General features: G+C 40.2%; 1 protein-coding gene across 5 annotated transcripts in view; it reads left to right on the forward strand.

Moving 5' to 3' along the window:
• Positions 1 to 19,913, forward strand: part of Eva1a (eva-1 homolog A, regulator of programmed cell death) — a 60,621-nt gene that overhangs the window by 21,277 nt on the left and 19,431 nt on the right. For 3 of the 5 annotated variants that reach the window (XM_046432314.2, XM_046432313.2, XM_046432315.2), the window contains exons 2-4: positions 3,595 to 3,680; positions 4,135 to 4,197; positions 10,648 to 10,818. In XM_046432314.2, the coding sequence (XP_046288270.1) occupies positions 10,719 to 10,818 (100 nt within the window). In that variant the 5' untranslated portion in view covers positions 3,595 to 3,680; positions 4,135 to 4,197; positions 10,648 to 10,718. Of the gene's footprint in view, positions 1 to 3,594; positions 3,681 to 4,134; positions 4,198 to 10,074; positions 10,378 to 10,647; positions 10,819 to 19,913 lie in introns of those variants that run through there. The other 2 variants (XM_046432316.2, XM_046432312.2) reach the window with 2 other exon arrangements.

Raw genomic sequence — 19,913 nt, forward strand, 5'->3', positions numbered from 1 at the left:
GGGTCTGAGCTTTCCATCTGGTCTCCATTGGTACTACCAGCAAGGGTGGCTCATTAACAACTGTCGTGGATGAAAGGCTCATCTCCCAACTTGGTCTTCTCTGACATCAATATGGCAGAGATGTGGGGGATTCTTTTTATATAGTTTCTTAAGGGTAGAAGTCTAGACTCCTCACTCAGACTTTGCTGGTGTGGGTGTTGTCACAGTTTTTTTTTCCTGTGGTGTTTGGCTAGAGCAAAGTAGTTGTCTAAAAGCTTCCTGTCATGTTAGACTGCTCCTTTCCTGGTCTTTTGGCTAAAGAGAGCAGGTATTTGTTGGGTATCTTTTGGCTTATCTGTAACTGTTGGGTTTACTTTCTGGGTTGCTAGCTTCTTTAGTTACTCTATACCCTTGGTTTTTGGTGCTCATTATTCTTTACCTGGACTAGTTAACCTCTCTATGGAGTCTTTATGGATTTTTCCCATTGCTACTCATTATTGTATTTCATTACTCTTTCCAAACCTTCCCTATATAAGTTAACTTACATTGCTTTTATGTTTTATTTTGTTTCCATTGTATGTAGCTAGATTGCAAATCTCTATTGCTGGTCACATTTATTCTCTTCTAGATTCATTCAAAGGATATTCTAAATCTGTTGGTAGCATCTAAACAAATGTGTTTTTTCTTTCTTTTTTTTTTTTTGAACTCTCAGATGTTCTAGCATAGCTTTTTTTTTTTGTGAGTGTGTGTGTTCATACATGTTATTAGGGTGATGATGTCTAATTCATTCCACCATCTTTCCTACCCCCATGCCTCCTCCCTTCCTCTCCCTCCCCTTTGCCCTATCTAAAGTTCCCCTATTCCTCCCATGCTCCCCTGAATCCCCATTATGAATCAGCATCCTTATACCAGCATCTTCATATCAGAGATAAATAAACGGTTTTCAGTAGGGCTTAGTAAATATTTATTTACAAGCAGTGTTGGCCTTGGATATGATGGTATCTATCTGCAGGATAAAAGGCATGATAGGGTAGGCGAGCCATTCCTAACATTGGGTGACTTATTCCTAATACTGACCTCTGCCCAATCCTTTGTGAAGTTTCCAGGCATTGGGACTCCCATGGTCTGTGATCTTCATGTGTGTTTTGTCTGGGCCAAAGTAGGTCCAAACCCTGGTTCTGTAATTCAGCTGTTAGGCTCGAATCAAGACAAAGGTCTTGTTGGTGTCTTATAAAAATGCCACTGATGGTTCAGAAACTGTTGGTTCTGTTTTAAAGCCTGTTTCTGGCAGTATAAACCCCACATATTTTGACTCCCATCATGTGATACAATTTCTTTCAAAGCAGTTATGTGCCAGGTACTGTGCTAGCCACCATGAATGGGGAAGGATGAGACACAAGATCCCACACAGCAGGAGGTCATGGTCTCCATCCTGGAGCAGTCGTTAGAGGTATAGCCTTGATTCCTTTACTACGGCCACTTTATCAATGATACTTTGGTAGATAGGCTGGTTATGAAGCCAACTTTTGCAGGCCGAGAACTGAATGATAGAAGCAATGAAATGAAGAAGTGTGAGTTTCTACATGTTTGGCTTTTCTAGATGTTTGGCTTTGAAGGGAAGGAGAGTGAGTGACAAGGAACTATAGGGGAGGTGAACAAAGGGAAGATTATGTAAGGGTGGAGGCAATTAAATGAGTTTATAGTAGATAATGTCAGATTGAAAGATTGAGAGAGTGACTGGGAAAGAACAAGAAAGTATTTGAGAGTGAAAAATATGCATACACCCATACAAATACACATACACATGTATACATGTGTGTACTCACATATGTACATATGTTGTATATATGCTTGGAAGACGGAGAGAGGGGAGGATGGAGAAATGAGTTTGCAAAAAGAGGAGGCATTTGGACCTTTTTCTCTGGGGAATGGGAACACTGAAAGTGAGATTCAGGAATACATGTAGGTTGTCTTAGCAACATCCAGGCCTTTGAATGGTGGATTTCATAATCTCAACCTTTGCTGTGATACAAGGACAAATGATTTTTTTTCAGAAGCACCTAGGTGGTAGGCAGGAGAGCAGGCAGGTGAGGACTGGAGTGGTTTGCGAATTAGACCTTGTAGGTAGGGAGGGCAGCAGAAGGGTCCTGGCGAGTACAGAGCATAGTACAGTTGAGTAGCCAGGCTGTGTGGACGACAGGTGAGCCCAAGATGAGGATGATAAACTGGATGAGCATAAAGAAGAAACTTCGGAGAAGTTGCAGAGCACTGACCTTGATTCAGCGCGTGGAGAAGAAGGATAAAGGTGCTGATTGAAAAGTGGGATTTCTGAGTGTGAGTCATTCATCCAGCCTTCACTGAGCATTAGCTCAGCACAGTTACTGTGGGAAGCTCTGGGAGCAGAGAGAAATTAAGACATGGTCCCTGCCCTTAAAGGGTTCCCAGCTCCAGCCTCAGAGCTAAAAACCTTTCTAGGTGATGTCAGGGTCCAGAATATGTCCCTGGAATTGATGTGCTGTGGTGCGTCGAAGGACAAATTGTGGGAACAAAGGAAGCCCCAGTGACTGGCAGGCTACCATGGTGGATATATCATCTTCAGGTGCTTATCAGTACTAGAGAGAAAATTGGAGTTTCTTTCTGCTCAGCCATTTCTCTGGGGTCATGTGTATCCCCTCCCCAGCCTGTATGTGGGAGCTGTTTTTCCTTTGGAGTCTTTGCCCTCAGACTCTCAGTGACTGCCCTTGATGGTTTTCATCAGTGAAGAATCACATGTCAAGGCCCTCAGAGCCTGCTTCTGCACTTAGGTGCATGAGTTGTAAAGAACTACCAATCTTCTGCCTCCAGTTTCCGTTTCTTGCTTGCTTTTAATTTCTTGCCTTAGGAGGGCACGACAAATTCTCGGTGGAGCCCAAGCAGCTGAGATTAGTATCTGAAGAGACATAAACAGGCAGGAGTCAGATGCTGCCAAAGCTGGTAGAATGTGGTGGTGATGAATATGTTGTGTAAGTGGAGCAGGGAGTGTTCATGCTCCTGAGCTCTGTGACTGATTCATTCCCCCTACACACTCCTAAATGAAGCTGGTGACAAAAAGAAGCTTCCCAAGCTGGACTGAATGGAGGCCTTCAGGATAGAAGCAACGGGCTGTGGGAATACACACATCAGCATTTATAGGTTTCCAGTACTCACAGAGCTGCAGGGGTCTGCATTTCATGGTTCACCTGGGCATTCTGTTTGGGAACCAAATTCCCTCCCTTCCTGTTCCAGAGAGATCAACCTCCAGATTTTGCTGATGAAGGGCCAGAAGCATTCTTCTTTAGCTGTTGAATGGCTTTTGGCTGATGAGAGGGAAGAGGAAGCACATGTCTTTGATCTTCTACCTCTTGTTTCCTTTCTGCAGTGACCTTGGGAGGTTGGCTTCCCTGGGCGTCTAATCCACATTCCAGATTAAACTTTGGCAATGGCCTTTCTCCTTTGAGGAAATGCTGCCCATCTCTCCAGGGATTAAGACACACACCACCAAAACTTCTCTCTTGGGTTCATGTCAACAGCTGGTTTACAGTATGATGTGATCTTCTAGATATGTGATGGCTTTGTGTCACCTCTTTTTTCTTACAGAGTCTGAGAAGTCAACTGGTACCATCCACATTTAGATCCTTTACTGGCTGAAACTAACATCAACAGGGATGATCTGCTCCTACCAGGTACTTCTTTGTTCCTGACAGCACATCATTCCCCTGGTAGTTAAAGCAATAATGAGATTACTACCCACTGAGTGCTATGTAGTGAGATAGTCACCTGCATGGGGCTCACACACCAGGGGATGCTCACTGCTGCTACTGAAACATAAGATGAAATATACTGTCTCCAGGTACATTTCATTTTATACTTGGCCATTTAGACATTACATTCAGTATAGACGGGTGGACTCAAGGCTGCAGAGAATATAAATCTGCAGCAATGGGAATGAGGTTACCTTTAAAATGAAAGCCAGTAAGAACAACACACCATGCATCCAATTAGCCATTCAATCTAAGGGGAAGTGTTTACAAGACAAAGTTTATTGCATCTTCATCAAGAGAGCAGCATGTGGTCAGGAAGATAAGATTCTTGGATGTAAGTGATAGAAAGAAGCTGTTTCTTTCAATTGTGCTGCAGTTCATCAGTAAGGAGGTGAAGAAGCTTTGGGCCATGGATGAAGGAAACCTGTTGTAGAATAAGGTAAGTCTTGGTCGCTGCTGTCTAGAGAGTGCACTGTGATGCTGGTTCCTAGAGTGTTCATTAGAAATGTTTTTTTTTTCTCTAGAATGGTGTGGGAATAATACAATGGGTTATTACTGGGAGAAAGCCTTCGCTTTGAAAATATATGGCTTAGTTATAATTCTACTCCTGCCAACATAGTCCCCAGCATTGACATGTCCTGAGGAGGACCTAATCAGATCTTGTGCCAGGTGGCCTTCCAGTTTAATTAATGAGCCAGTGTTGGGCTGGGGCTGTAGCTCAGTGGTAGAGCGCTTACCTAGCATGCATGAGGCACTGGGTTCGATCCTCAGCACCACACAAAAATAAACAAATAAAATGAGCCAGTGTTGGTTGATGATGCATTCTTTGGAGGACTTTGCTATTGTGACCCAGAGCCTGCTCACTTTTGGTCACTGGGAACATTGCTGATCCAGAGTTTGGAGCTGTACTACTCTGGTCCAGGCAGTAGGAGTTGCTAAGCAGCCCCTGTTGGCCACCCTTTTCACTGTGTTGGTGATGCACATAAGAAACATAAGCCCTGAAAATTACTTAGGCTGGTCAGTAAAGTAGGGATATTTCTTCTAGAGCAGGTTTCTCATCATTGGTGCTATGAACGCTTTGGATCAGGGGCCTGTTCTGTGTATTGTGGGATATTTAGTAGCATCCCTAACTCCTATTCTGTGGATCAATCTCCCACTCAGACACACAGTAGCTGTGACAACCTAAAAGATCTCCAGGTACTGTCAAATGTCCTCTGGGAGGCAAAACAGCCCCAGAGTTGAGAACTACTGTTCTAGAGCCAACCAGTGACCAGAAGCTTCCTGGAGGAACTGAGGATAACGTTGGACTTGGCAGTATGTGTGTGCTTCGCGCTCCTTACCTTTATGTTGGTAGGAGATGCAGAGATGTTTTAATTACAGGGTAAATTGCCAACGGGAAGTGTCTAGAGCTACCTGGAGCAGGTCCCTCTCTATTGAGGGAGGGCTCAGAGAGAAGGATTTGGGAGTAGAATTTGGCTCTAGGGTTCATCACTTCTGTAGCACCACAAACCTGTCTCATACGCAGCTGCCCTTAAAACTGCCCTCTGCTGCGTGTCCTTTCCTCTGGCTCCTGGTCTCACTAGGGTACTCTGTAAATGCTGAGAGCTGAGCTATATGCCAGGTTAGTAAGGACAAGCCCTCCCATCTCTGATGAGAATGATAAAGAAGGCACTAAGTGAAACTCGCTGGGATTTCTGCTACTGTGTGGCATCATAGTGCTCAGGCTGAAGGGGTCACAAAGGTCTTATAGAGCAGTACTTCCCAAACTCTCCTGGGCCTCTTAGGAGATTTTTGATCCAGTGAGTCTGGGATGCTGCCCAGGATTATGCAGATTGAACAAATGACCAAGTAACATGGATACTGCTGATCCTTGGATCATATTTTGAGCAGTAAGAATCCAGGCCAGGCATCTGCAAATTATGCTGTGGGCCAAAATGAGACCACTGTCTATTTTGTAAATAAGGTTTTATTGGATAGTCACACTCATTCATTGACATCATTGCTTCTCTACTGCTTGGCAAAATTGAGTAATTGTGACAGAGACTTCAAGGACCTTCAAAGCCTAACTAGTTGCCCTCAGCCCTTTATGGAAAAGAGGTGCTGACTTCTGCTTTCGGCTGTCTTGAACCATGTGGACCATGGTGGCTCTTCCAAGGAGGCTGCCCTTTAGGATGGGTCATCCTGAAGTGGTCTTTCCTTAGCCTTGATCTGCCTTTGTGGCCCCTCTTCCTCTTGCCCCTGGTTCCTGCAACTCTCTACATTGGTATCTGAGGCTTGGAGACTTGGGGGGAAACTCTGTGCACCACAGTGAGGGTCTAGCTTACATGTGGTCCTCTCATAGTCCTGAGAGTGCTGCTTGGTGGCCCACACAGAATCAGATCTGTCAGACCTGCCCTCAAAGATTTAGGCATACAGACCTCGTGCCTAACTGCTCTTTTTATTCATCTGTCCTTTCGTCCTGCCAGCCAGCATTTCTTGAGACCCTCTTTTCATCAGGCATCATATTAGGTACTTGGTATGTGTCACCTCTTCAGCTTAAGTGACAAACATGTCAATTGGCAGTTCCAATTGTACTATTATAGATACGATAGGAGAAGAATATTTGGATACTTGATAGCCAAAGAGAGGCATTTAGGGAGCTCAGAGAGAGCTTCATTGTGGTAGACCTTTTTTGGATCATGAATTTGTAGTACATTTTACACAAATACGTTTTTCCACCTATTAATATGATTTTTTTTTTTTCGGCTAATCTATAAAAGTGATGGGTTACTCTTACTTACTACCCAATTTCTTAATGTAAGATTTTTACTTAGAATGAAACCATATTCATAATGTGATGTGAGTTAGAATTTTATGTACTTCAACTTTAATACCACTAAAAAATAATTCTGCTGTCATTCCTATTAACTGGAAACCAAAACTTGACTGTAGGATTCACTACAAGAAGTAATCTTCAAAATTCACTGTCATACCTAACACCTTATTATAGTAATTATTAATAATTATTAAGTTAAAATTATTAATTATTAATAATTACTAATTTAAAATTGTGAGAGGATTTATATAAAATTTGCCATCTTACCTTGCTTTTATGTGTATAGTTCAGTGAAGTAAGTTTATTCAGATTATTTTACAACCATCACCACCACTCCAACTCTTTGTTTTTCCCCATTCTTCTTCTTCTTGGTATTGGGATTGAACCCAGGGGTGCTTTACTTAAAATAAAAAATATTTTTTTTATTTTGAGAGAGGATCTTGCTAAGTTGCTTAGGGCTTTATTAAATTGTTGAGGCTGGTCTTGAACTTATGATCCTCCTGCCTCAGCCTTTGGAGTTGTTGGGATTACAGGTATGCACCACCATTCCTGGCTCTAGAACTTTTTTCACTTTGTACCCTGTACCCCCATAATAATAACTCTTTTTGCCCACTTCCCCTGCTCCCTGACAACCACTATTTCACTTTCTATCCTTATGAATTTGGCTACTGCAGATTACTCATATGTGTGGAATCATGAAGTACTTTTCTTTTTGTGACTGGCTTATTTCACTCAGCATAATGTTTTCAAAGTTCATCTCTGATGTAGCATGACTTTCTTTCCCACTTAAGGCTGTGAATACTGCATTATATGTATGCCCCACATTTGGTTTATCTATTCCTCTGTAAATGGACACTTGAATGCTTCCATCTTTGGGCTATTGTGAGTAATACGACTCTGGACATTGTTTACAAATTCTATTCACATCTCTGTTTTCATTTCTTTTGGGTATATACACAGAAATGGAATTACTGAGTTATATGATAATTCTATTTTAAACTTTTTGAAGAATCACCACTTTATTTTCCATAATAGCTACCCAATTTTACTCCCCTCCCCTCCCAGCAAAAGTATACAAGAGTTTCCATTTCTCTATACCTACCATTTCTCTACATGGTTAGTAATGTTGAACATCTTTTCATGTGCTTATTGACTATTTATATATTTATGCAAAATTTTCTGTTCAAGTCCTTTGCCAATTATTTAATAGAGTTTTTTTTGGTTGTAAAGTTATAGGAGTTTTTAAAAATATATAATGGGTATATATTATATATTATATATAATATAATATATAGCATGGGTTGCCTTTCATGCTATTTTGTCATTTGATGCACAGAATTTTTTTTTTTTTTTAATTTTATTTTTTTGTCCTGGGATTGAATCCGGGGAAACTTTGCCACTGAGTTACACCCCCAGCCCTTTTTAATTTTTTTTTTTATTTTGAGACAAGATCTTGCTAAGTTGCTTAGGTTCTCACTAAATTACTGAGGTTGGCCTCAAACTTGCAATTCTCCTATCTCAGCCTCCCAAGCCACTGTGCCCAGCTTGCTGCACACAAGTTTTTAATTTTAATGGAGTACAATTTACCTATGTTTACTTTTGTTGCCTGTGTTTGGGTGTCATATCCAAGAAATCATTTTGAAATTCACTTCTTGCTCAATCTCACACCCACTCTCACCATGAGCGTCATCTTTCCACAGTACAAATATGATCATATCATTCCATGGCTTCCTCCCTATTTTCTTCAAAGAGTTTTATGAAAGTTTTAGCTGCTACATTAAGCTCTTTGATCCATTTTTAGTTCATTTTTTTTTATTGTGGTGTGAGGTTAAGAGTTCAAATTCATTCTTTTGCATATGGCTATCCAGTTTTCCTAACACTGCTGAAAACCTGGTCTTTCCCCATTGAATGGTCTTGGTACTCTTGTTGAAAATCATTTGAACATACATGTAAAGGTTTATTTGTGCAATTCTGTTCCATTGGTCTCCATGTCTGTTTTGTACCAACCCCACACTGTTTTGATTACTGTACTTTGCAATAAATTTTGAAATCAGGAAGAGTGAGACTTTCAACTTTGTTCTTTTGTTTTATTAAGAAGATTTTTCAAGATTGTTTTGGCTCTTTGGGGTTCCTTGAGATTTAGATGAATTTTAATGTGAAGTTTTCTGTTTCTGCCAAAAAATCAGTGGGATTTTGAGGTTTCCATAGAATGTTTGAATTCTCTCTTGAAGGAAACATTTGCTAGACAGATGAGGGGAAGAGGGGCATTTTAGGCAAAAGGAAGAATATGATTGAACACATGAGAGATTAAAAAAAAAAGCTTGGTGCAGATGGGAAATTGAAAATCACCTGGAATTTTCTGAGCTTTAAGCAAGCTAGTTTCTCTGTGTCTACATGTGTCTGAGTTGGGTAGGAGATAAATTAGGAGCTAAGGCGGTGTCAGATATTATGGAAGTGGATATTATGTTAAGAAGCTTAGTGGAGATGAGTTGGAAAGTTGTGCTCTGGAATGATGTGATCACATTTGTACTGTGGAAAGATGACACTCATGGTGAGAGTGGGTGTGAGATTGAGCAGGAAGAAGGCATCAGCAAAACAAAGACAAGGTAGGAGACTGCTGAACACTTCCAGGCATGAACAGGTGATATCTGCACTATGTACCATTGGGGGGTGGGGGTGGGGGGACAGGCAGGAGGGACTGGATCTGAAACAGCCTTGTCTCACTGCACCTGGAGACAGAGTGTAGTCACTTCATTCTCTTCCTGGATCCTGGGGACCTCACACCTGCTGAACTCAGGCTGGTATTTCTAACCCTCCACCTGTACCATCCGATTACCACCTCTTAGGAATTCAGAAGGCTGTTGAAGGAGACCCTACGCTGCCTCCCGGGCTCAGGAGGTCTCTCAACAGTAGCCAGACCCTTCTCAGAGTCCTTGAAGCTCCCATTCTTCATCCTGCCACTCAGGGGCTCCCAGATTTTTGTGGTTGTTTCTGTTGATCTGAGTTTTGTTTTATTTTTCCCTGAAGCCTGCTGGCACTTACCAGAGTGACAGTTGTCTTTTCTGTTGTAACCTACTCCATCCATCTGTGGAATTTCAGCTTTCCAGGCCATTTCAGTGTGGCCCAAGTTACTGACCCCTGTGATCCACTGAGAGCCCAAGTTTCTTCCCTGGCCTCTCTGTTCCTCTGCTCACCCTGTAACTCAGTTCCCTGGCCTCAGCTCACAGCAGCCTTAAATGCAAGTACCATGGTCCTTACCATTTCTCTCCCTCCATCTTTAGGGGCTTTTCTGGATGTGTTTGCCTAGTGAACTAGGTAATGACTATGCTGGGTCTGAGGACCATAGTGGGGAAGGGATGTGCTCCTGAAGCCAGAGGCAGCATCACTGGACCCTGAGATCTCTGTCCTGGTTCTGACTCCTAGAGGGAAAGTTCTGTCAGTGGATGGTCTGTGCATGTCTGTGGATGGCCCAACACAGGCACAGGCGGAATCATGGAGTTGGGGTCAGGGAGCGGGCTGAGCTCTTAAATTCTCAGGAATATTTTAGAACTCAAATGACTTTTGCAGCTCTGGGATAGCCAGCTCTGGCCCACTGCCAAGGGTACACAGTTTTTGACCTGAGGGATAAGGCAAACTGATCAAGGTACACAAGTGTCAGTGCAGGCTCCAGCAGGGGAAGAAGAGGAGTAGAGCAAACTGTGGCTTGGGGTTATAGTGCAGGGATTAAGGTGATGGAGATTTGAACCCAATGGACAGTTCCTCAAAGGTGAACCAGGGAGAATACAATAAAGAGTACTCGGACAGGTAAGAGAGATGTGCTAAAGTGGGAAGTAATGAGATGGGGAAGAGAGAGGAGAAAGGCTGGGGAAAACAGATATAAAGAATTACTGCATCCTTGAAAACCAAGAAGCTCGCTTGAACAAAGAGGACAAAACCCTGGGTCATTGTGGCTCCCTGGCTGGGAAAGTTGGCTGCATTGAGGAGATGGCTCTTTGTTCTTGAGCCTAAGCTACTTGGAACACAGTCCCTAGAAAGCCGAATGTACCTCATCCCTCACTTTATGTTTCTAAACAGAAGAGAAGAGAAAGAGTGTGGCCCCGTTGATTCAGCTGCAGCATCTCCGGGAAGTCTCTGCTGGATGCAGCATGAAGCTCCCCTTCAGCCACAGCACTGAGCCCGTGATCGCGGAGCACATGGAGATGGCTCTGCTCAGCAACATCCTGGCAGCCTATTCCTTTGTCTCAGGTGGGTGCCTGTTCTCTACGGGGTCAGGGCTGAGGCCTAGGTCCTGGTCCAGGGCTATTTCCTGGGTGACCATCTCTGATCTTATACTAGGAGAAAAATGCGATGGAACTGTATGTAGCAAAGGCTCTGCCTCTGCTGAGTTTTGAAATGAAAGGTCTTCCTGTTAGAAGTGAAGATTGGCATTTTCTAATTTGGTGGATGAAGGTTGGTTCTAGGAGCTTTATTTTGCTGGAAATATTTAATTTCCTTTCAGCAGAAGCGAGTGAAGTAGCCTGGGGCCTATTGTTGGCTCCTGTCATTGTGCATCAACTCTGATGAGGAAAGAGGCTTTGAGTAACTTAGCCTGGTGATTTCTATGCAGTTCTCAGCCATACAGAGGTGTGTGTGTGTGTGTGTGTGTGTGTGTGTGTGTTTCATATTTGGGGGCTGCCTGAGGTGTTTGGGAGAGAGGGAGACAGAAGGTAAGTCCAGAAGCATCCAATATTTCCTCTTTCTTGGTGCAAAATTCACTCCTTAGGAAGATGGCCATCTCCTCCAGATCATTTCTGGACACCTGATACTGTTCATATACAAGGAATGAGTTTCTAATTTTTTTACGAGTCTGCCTTTGTTTTGTTTTTCCTGACATTTCTGGATGTTGTATGAAAAGGAAGGGACTGGGGTACTGATAAAATTTCCTTTGGGAAATTTCCTTTGGGTTTTACTTTCTGATTCTCTAGCCAGAGTTCACACATGGTGACCTGAGTTAAAGTGTAAGACCTGACATTTCTATTTACAGTGGCAAATCTGAACCAAAGGAAATTTGGTAAAGGAAGTCCATGGCTTCTCTTTGTGAGAGGATTGTGGATGACGTGGAACCTGACTACAGAAAGGGGGACTTCTCAGAGTTTACCTAGCTGGCTCCTTTGTGTTTGGCAAGATGAAATATGGAGTTTGCATGTGACTCACATCCAGGGTTTTGTGTTCTTGGCTCAGTGAAGCCCAGGCCATTGGTCACCTCCTAACCCTACTTACAGAAGACTGCTGTCTCCTTCCCTGGTCACCCACACATAAGAGGAATTTCACTTTTTCTCTTTCTTCAAGGATTTATTGGGGAGAGAGGACACTGGAGATAGAATAGAGATGTTTAAAATTCTGACATCATGTTTTCATAAGCAATTGGAAGGTAATCTCCTGACTCTGCAGTGAAGATGTCCTCTAAATGAAGTAGCGGTGTGTTAGAAAGAGGGCCTGGATTTTCTAAGGTCCCAAGTTAGCTGTTGCAAAAAAAAAAAAAAAAAAAAAATGTCTCTGGTGAGAGCAAACAGACTACTGGACTTTGGAGTTCAGTTCAGCACAGGAGGTACTTGGCACTTTTCCATTTTGGTCAGCATGACCCTGAGTTGTGACCATTGAATGTGGTAACTCATTGAATGGTCTGGTGTTTACTGTGTATCTTGTGATTTTTGTCAAGGATGAAAGGGTACATGGTACTGTTTTTCTATTCCCTCTAACTTTCTGTCTTTACATCCCATATTCTGGAATGAAATGCTATTTGTGATGCAAGAAGACAGTGCTGCTTTTAAGTGTAGGTTAAGATTAAATAAAGAGAATGCAGGGAGGCCTGGGGATATAGCTCAGGGACAGAGCCCTTGCCTAGCATATACAAAGTCCTGGGTTCAATTCCCAGCGACACAAAGAGAAAAAAGAAAAAAATAGTCTGAAACTTTAGAATATGCAACAACAAACCCCTCTATTACATATAATTTTAGTATACTAATATTTTTTAAAAAATAAAGAGAATGCAAGAAAATGGAAAGTAGAATGTCTAAAATGAAATTTGTTAGATCCAGTAAATATACTTGACTGTCAACTTGACTGGATTGAGAGATGCCTAGAAAATGAGTAAAGCACAGTTCTAGATGTGTCTGTGGAGGGTTCTTCCAGAGAGGGTTGGCATGTGGGTTAGAGAAGTGAGTGGGGAGACCAGCCCTGAATATGAACAGCACCATCCAATAGGATGGGGGCCTGGAAGGAACAAAAGAGTTGCATAAAGGGAAGCTCTCAGACAGGCACGCTCCACTCTTCTTGAGCAGGTACATTTCTTAATGTTGCCATTGGTTGTGGACATCAGACTCCAGATTCACCAGCCTTTGAATGCAGACTTGCACCAGCCACTCCCCAGGGGGCTTCCAGGACTTTAGCCTCAGAATGGGGACACATGATTGGCATCTCTTTTTCTGAAGCTTCTAGCTTCTTGGATTGAGAAAGAGCTGCTTTCCCTGATTCTCTTGCCTGCAGACAGCCACTGGGGAACTATTCAGCTCTGACAGTGTAAGCCAATCTAATAAATTCCCTCTTATAATTACACACACACACACATGCATTTTCTGCTGGTTTTATTCCTCTGGAGAATCCTACTGCAAGTTGCTTCTTGTCCTATTCATGTGGTCTGTTACTTTAACAAAACACTAGCTAATACACATGACTACCTCATTCCTTTGTCCAGCTTCTAATTAAACCAGTAGATGAAACCCTGAGTGAATCCTGATCACTTTCTCTCTCTATGTGTGTGTGTGTGTGTGTGTGTGTGTTCATTCTGTGTTTGGGGCCACTGTCTGAGGGGTCGGTAGTCTTCTGGGAGACAGGAACACTGAAGGTATGTGAGTCTGGAAGGGTCTGATGTTTGTCCCTTCTAAAGTTGACTGTTTAGGAAGATGGCTGACTTTCTCCTCAAGACCATTTCTGGAGATTGATACTCTTTATATTAAAGGAGACATCAAAAAATACATGGAAATGCTGCATGATTTGCAAGAGCAAACTACTCCTGTGCTACTTGAGTTTCAAATTTTTGATGGATGGCTCTTGTTTTGTTTTTCCTGATGTTTCTGAATGTTGTTTGGAAAGGAAGGGACTAGGTTCTGATTAGATTTCCTTTGGGGAAGGGCTAGTTTTACTTTCTAAATCTCTATGCAGGGTTGATATGTGGATACCCATTCTCCCTCTGCAACCAAGTTACCAAGCACTGCTGCTGTTTGTAGGTGAACGCCAGTAGAAATGCATGTTCTCCCATCTCAGCAGAGCCTTTCACATAGTGCTTTAGTTTTTCCATTGATTCTGGATACCTCTTACCCTTGTTCCTCGAAACAGTCATTTCAAATCATGGCTATTCCAATAATTAAACTTTTCTGCTTACCAAAATGCTCACTTAAGATAAATGACAAGTGACAAACTTTTTTTTTATATTTAAGAAAAAATGTAGCATTAATGATTAAAGGTTAAAGTCCATAACATATAAGGAGCTCTTACAAATTGGTAACAGTGTTACTAAAGAAAAGGTGGCGAAGGACAACAATTAGCAGTTTGCAAAAGGAAAACTGGAAAAAGACAAATTGGGAATAAAATGTAAACCGTTTAAATTCTAGCAAATAAATGGAAAATGTTAAAAAATGCAATTTACATTTTTATTTATACAGTTCTTAAAGATCTGCATGATTAAGTATATTAACAGTTTGGAGAAAGTGTGGGAAAATGAGTACTTGAATATAGTGCTTATGGAAATGTAAATTGCTATAATCTCTTTAGAGATTTTAGAGATTTTCTCTAAAATCTTTCTCTTTTCTAGAGAAAGATTTGGCAATATCTATCAAAAGCCTTAAATATGCAAATGTACATTTACATATATATGACATATATTTTTTATACACACCTATATATATAAAATATTACATTTTAGTCAGCAGTCCCACTATTAGGAATTTTTTCTTCCAAGGAAATAATCAGGCAGAAATATTACCATGAGGACAAATCACTGAGCCACATCCTCATCCCTTTTTATTTTTTATTTTGAGACAGGGTCTCAAAGTTGCTAGCTGCTTAGGGCCTCTGTAAGTTGCTGAATCTGGTCTTGAACTCGTGATCTTCCTGCCTCAGCCTCCTGAGTCACTGGGATTACAGACGTGCCTTACTGAGTCTGGCTGAACTAGAAAGATGTTTTATGATGTGCTGTTGAATGGATAAAACCTGTTACCACAGAGCATATGCTCTATATAAATATCCCATTTAAATAATCCCATTATTTGTGTATATCCTTATATAAATGTAACCACATTGTATTATAATTTATATCTGGGTGCTAGATATAAGATTGTATGGTTATGTCTCTGTATATTTTTAATTTTCCTTTGCTTAGCTGTATTTTTAAAGTAGTCTATAACTCATTGATATTACTTTACAATAAGTAATGTATTTTATTAGGATATTTTTACTTATATTACACCTACATTAAACAACTAACATTCACTTTTATTTTCTGATGTCTTGAGCTCAATTTTAAATGTCTCAAAAATTACCACTTGGATATACTGTAAGCATTTCAAATTCAACCTGGCCTAGAATGGAATATTTTCCTTCTCTAAATATGCTTTTCTTTTTGTGTACTCTTATGGTTTGGATGTGAGGTGTTTCCCCAAAACTCATGTGTGAGATAATACAAGAAGGTTTCCAGGGAAAGTGATTGGGTTATAGCCTTAACCTAATCAGTGAATTAATACCCATGATAGCGATTGACTGAGTGATAACTGAAGTGGTAGGGTGTGGCTAGAGGAGGTGGGACTTGGTATTTGGCTTTAGGGTATATGTTTGTGTCTGGCAAGTGGAGTCTCTTTCTCTGCTTCTTGGTCATCACATGAGCTGCTTCCCTCCGCCACATTCTTTCTCTATGATGTCCTGCCTCACCTTGAACCCAGAGGAATGGAACCTGCTGTCCATGGACTAAGACCTCTGACACTGTGAGCCCTCAAATAAAGTTTTCCCCCTCTGCAGTTGTTCTGATCGGGTCCTTTGGTCATAGCAAAATAGCTGACTAAAACATGTACCTATCGAGGACATCACCTAATCCAGAAATATGATTTTTAACTTTTAATGTGTCTTATTCACTGTCCATATCAATTCATTAAGGGTCATTTCATTCACCCCTCATGGTCCCACATCTCCTCCTTTATTCCCATCATCACTGATTTGGTTCAAGCCCCATCCTTCTTTTGCCTGCATTGCATAATGGCACCCATGGCCCTCCTGACTCCTATTCTGCTTCTTAGTCCATATTTTCTAACAAAGCAGTCTTTCTAAACTGCAGATGTGATGATGCAGTGCTTTTCACTTTTTGAATTCCTTGGTGGATCTTCATTACCTCTGGAACAAAATCCAAACACATTTGTGGGGTTTAACTGATAGGATTATTTTTTTTAAGCTACAAACAGTAGAAAAACCTCAATTTGTTGGCCTAAGCACATAGGAGGTATCTTACCCACTCATGCTCTCCCCACATGTATTTTATTTCCTTCCCTCTCAACACTTGGATTAGAGGAGTTCACATTTCCTAACTATTTGCAAAGAAACCCATTGGAGCCAGAATATAATACCTTATAATGAGGATAATAATCTTATTAGCAATAATAACCTCATCAATAACTTCAAGTATAGTTATTAGAAAGAATAAATGGAATAATTATTCATTTTAATTTAATTATATTTGATACTACATTTGCCTGGCTCAATCTTCCATTTTTTAGGTTTTTCCTTAAAAGTCACCTTGTAATGAGTTTGGCCTTTGTTACTCTACTTCCCTCCCTCTGCCAGCACACATTCAACACTTCATGTTTACCTTTCTACTTTTTCTGTTTTCACCTTATTATCATTTAATATACTACATATTTTATTTATTATTAATCTTCCCTACTAAAATATAAAATCCTATGATAAGAGAGATTTTTTTTCTTTTTCTTTTTTTGTTTGTTTGTTACCTGTTCTATAGCCTCAGAATGTAAAATAGTTCCTGTAAGCCATCAGATGCTCAATAAATCAGTGAGCAAACATGTATCAACAACCACAATAGAAAAAGACATCTCAGAGTGGCCCCCTCCATCCAATTTCTAATCTTGAGTTCTTCCTTGGCTTCTATGTATTCTTCTAGAGCTCTTCCCCGCCACCCCATTCTTTCTTTTCTTTTCTTTTTTCTTTTTGGTACCAGGGATTGAACTCAGGGTTGCTTAACCACTGACCCACATCCCCAGCCCTTTTAAAAAATATTTCATATAGAGACAATAGAGACAGGGTCTTGCTGTGTTGCTTAGGGCCTTGCTAAGTTGCTAAGGCTGGCTTTGGACTCACCATCTTCCTGCCACAGCCTCCCGAGCTGCTGGGATTAAAGGCATGTGCCACTGCATCCAGATCCTTTCAGTTATTTATGCAGATCTAGGAAAATATAAGCACACAGTGACCTCCTTCCCTAACTTGTGCACAGGTAACATATCAAACACACTGGAGCTATTTCAGAGAGGGGCCTTCCTCATTCTTTTGGCCAGCTACATACTATTCCATTGTATAGATGGGCCATCCATCCTTTATCCAGGCCTTTTTACCATGGCTAGGAGCAAGTGGTTCAAATCTGTACAACAAACAAAGATATAATAAATACCATGACTTGTATGTTCAAGTGGATCTGCAGAATAAGTTTCCAAAAATACAATTGCTGGATTAAAATATGTGTAAATTGTTAACAAAAATATCACCAAATTTGGAGAAGTTTCTTCCTTTTATATTTCAAGCGATAATTTGTTGAGGATTGGTATTAGTTTTTCATTAAAGATCTGGTAGAATTCTGAGAATCCATCTGGTCCTGGGCTTTTCTTTTTTGGTAAGCTTTTGATGGCTGCTTTAGTTTCCTTACTTAAAATTATCCTCCTGGTTCAATTTGGGAAGGTAGTAAGTCTCTACAAATTTGTCAGTGTCTTCAAGATTTTCTAGCTTATTGGAGTATAAACTTTCAAAATAGTTTCTGATTGTCCTGTATATTTCAGTTGTGTCTATGGTAATATTTCCTTTTTCATCACAGATTTAAAAAATTTGAGTTTTTTTGTCTCTTTCTTTTGGGAAGCTAGTATCACCCTGATACCAAAACCAGACAAGACTATCAAAGAAAGAAAACTTCAGATCAATAACCTTGCTGAACATAGATGCAAAAATTCTTAATGAAATACTGTCAAATCACATACAAAAACACATTGAAAAGAAAGTGCACCATGATCAAGTAGGTTTTATCTCAGGGATGCAAGGTTGGTTCAACATACAGAAATCAATAAATGTAATTCCCCACATAAATAGATTTAAAGACAAGAACCATATGATTATCTCAATAGATATGGAAAAAGCATTTGACAAAAAGCACCCATTCATGTTCTGAACACAAGAAAATAATAGGGATAGTAGGAATATACCTCAATGTTGTAAAAACTATGTAGGTTAAATCCAAGATCAACATCATTCTAAACAGAGAAAAATTGACAGCATTCCCTCTAAAAACAGGAAAAAGACAAGGATGCTCACTTTCACCACTTCTATAGTCCTTGGAATTCTAGCCAGAACAACTAGTCAAAAGAAAGAAATTAAAGGGATACAAATAGGAAAAGAAGAGCTCAAACTGTCTCTGTTTGCTGGCATGAACCTATATTTAGAAGATCAAAAAAACAACAACAACAACAACAACAAAAAACCTCCAACAGAAAACTTCTAGAATTTATAAATGAATTCAGCAAAGTAGCAGGATACAAAATCAATTGTGTTCCTATACTCCAAAGATGAATCAGCTGAAAGAGATATCAGGAAAACCTTCCCATTCACAATAGCCTCAAAAAAAAATTTGGGAATCAATCTAATAAAATATGTGAAAGACCTCTATGATGAAACTACAGAGTGCTAAAGAAAGATATATAAAAAAATCTTAGAAGATTAAAGATCTCCCTTGTTCTTTGATAGGCAGAATTAATATTATCAAAATGGCCATACTACTAAAAGTGCTATACAGATTCAATGCAATTCCCATCAAGATTTCAGAAACATTCTTCATAGAAATAGAAAAAGCAGTCATGAAATTCATCTGGTAAATAAGAGGCCAAAGCAATCCTTAGCAAGAAAAGTGAAGCAAGAGGCATCACAATCCCAGACTTTAAATTATTGTACAGAGCTATAGTAACAAAAACAGCATGGTATTGACACCAAAACAGACGAACAATGGAACAGAGTAGAAGACACAGAGACAACCCCATAAAAATAGTTACCTCGTATTTGATAGAGGCATTGTAATACACTGGAAAAAAGATTTCCTCTTCAACAAAGGGTGCTGGGAAAACTGGAAATCCATATGTAGTAGAATGAAATTGAACCTCTATCACTCACCCTGCACAAAACTCAAGTAAAAGTGGATCAAAAACTTAGGCGCAGGAACAGACCCTGCTCCTACTAGAAGAAAATGTAGGCCCAACACTTCAACAATGTCAACGACATAAAATATCGGCTTAGGAGTCAACTTCCTTAATAAGACTCCTAAAACTCAAGAAGTAAAATCAATAATCAATAAATGGGATGACATCAAACAAAAAGCTTTACAGCAAAGGAAACAATCAAGAGTGTAAAGAGAGAGCCTACAGAATGGGAGAAAATTTTTGCCATGTGCACGTCAAGTTAGCATCAAAACACCAAAATAACCCAATTAATAAATGGGCAAAGGAACTAAACAGACACTTCTCAGAAGAAGAAATACAAATGATCAACAAATATATGAAAAAATGTTCAACATCTTTAGCAATTAGAGAAATGCAAACTAAAACTACACTGAGATTTCATCACACTGCAGTCAGAATGGCAATCATCAAGAATATAAGGAATAATAAATGTTAGTGAGGATGTGAGGACATGTATATATTGCTGGTGGGACTGCAAATTGGTGCAACCACTCTGGAAAGCAGTATGGAGATTGCTTAAAAACTACTAGGAATGGAACCACCATTTGACCCAATTATCCCATTCCTTGTTTTATATTCAAAAGATTTAAAATCAGCATACTATAGTAAGACATTCACATCAATGTTTGTAGCAGCTGAATACATGATATATATGAAACCAACCTAGATGCTCTTAAACAGATGAATGGATAAAGACATTGTAGTTAAATATATACAATGGAGTATTACTCAGCTATAAAGAAGAATGGATTGATGACATTTGCAAGTAAATGGATAGATCTGGAGATTATCATGATAAGTGAAAGAAGCCACAAA

The sequence above is a fragment of the Marmota monax genome, unplaced genomic scaffold (assembly GCF_021218885.2).
Source record: "Marmota monax isolate L192 unplaced genomic scaffold, Marmota_monax_Labrador192_F-V1.1 WCK01_AAM20220418_F8-fsc00106, whole genome shotgun sequence".
Taxonomy (NCBI): Eukaryota; Metazoa; Chordata; class Mammalia; order Rodentia; family Sciuridae; genus Marmota; species Marmota monax.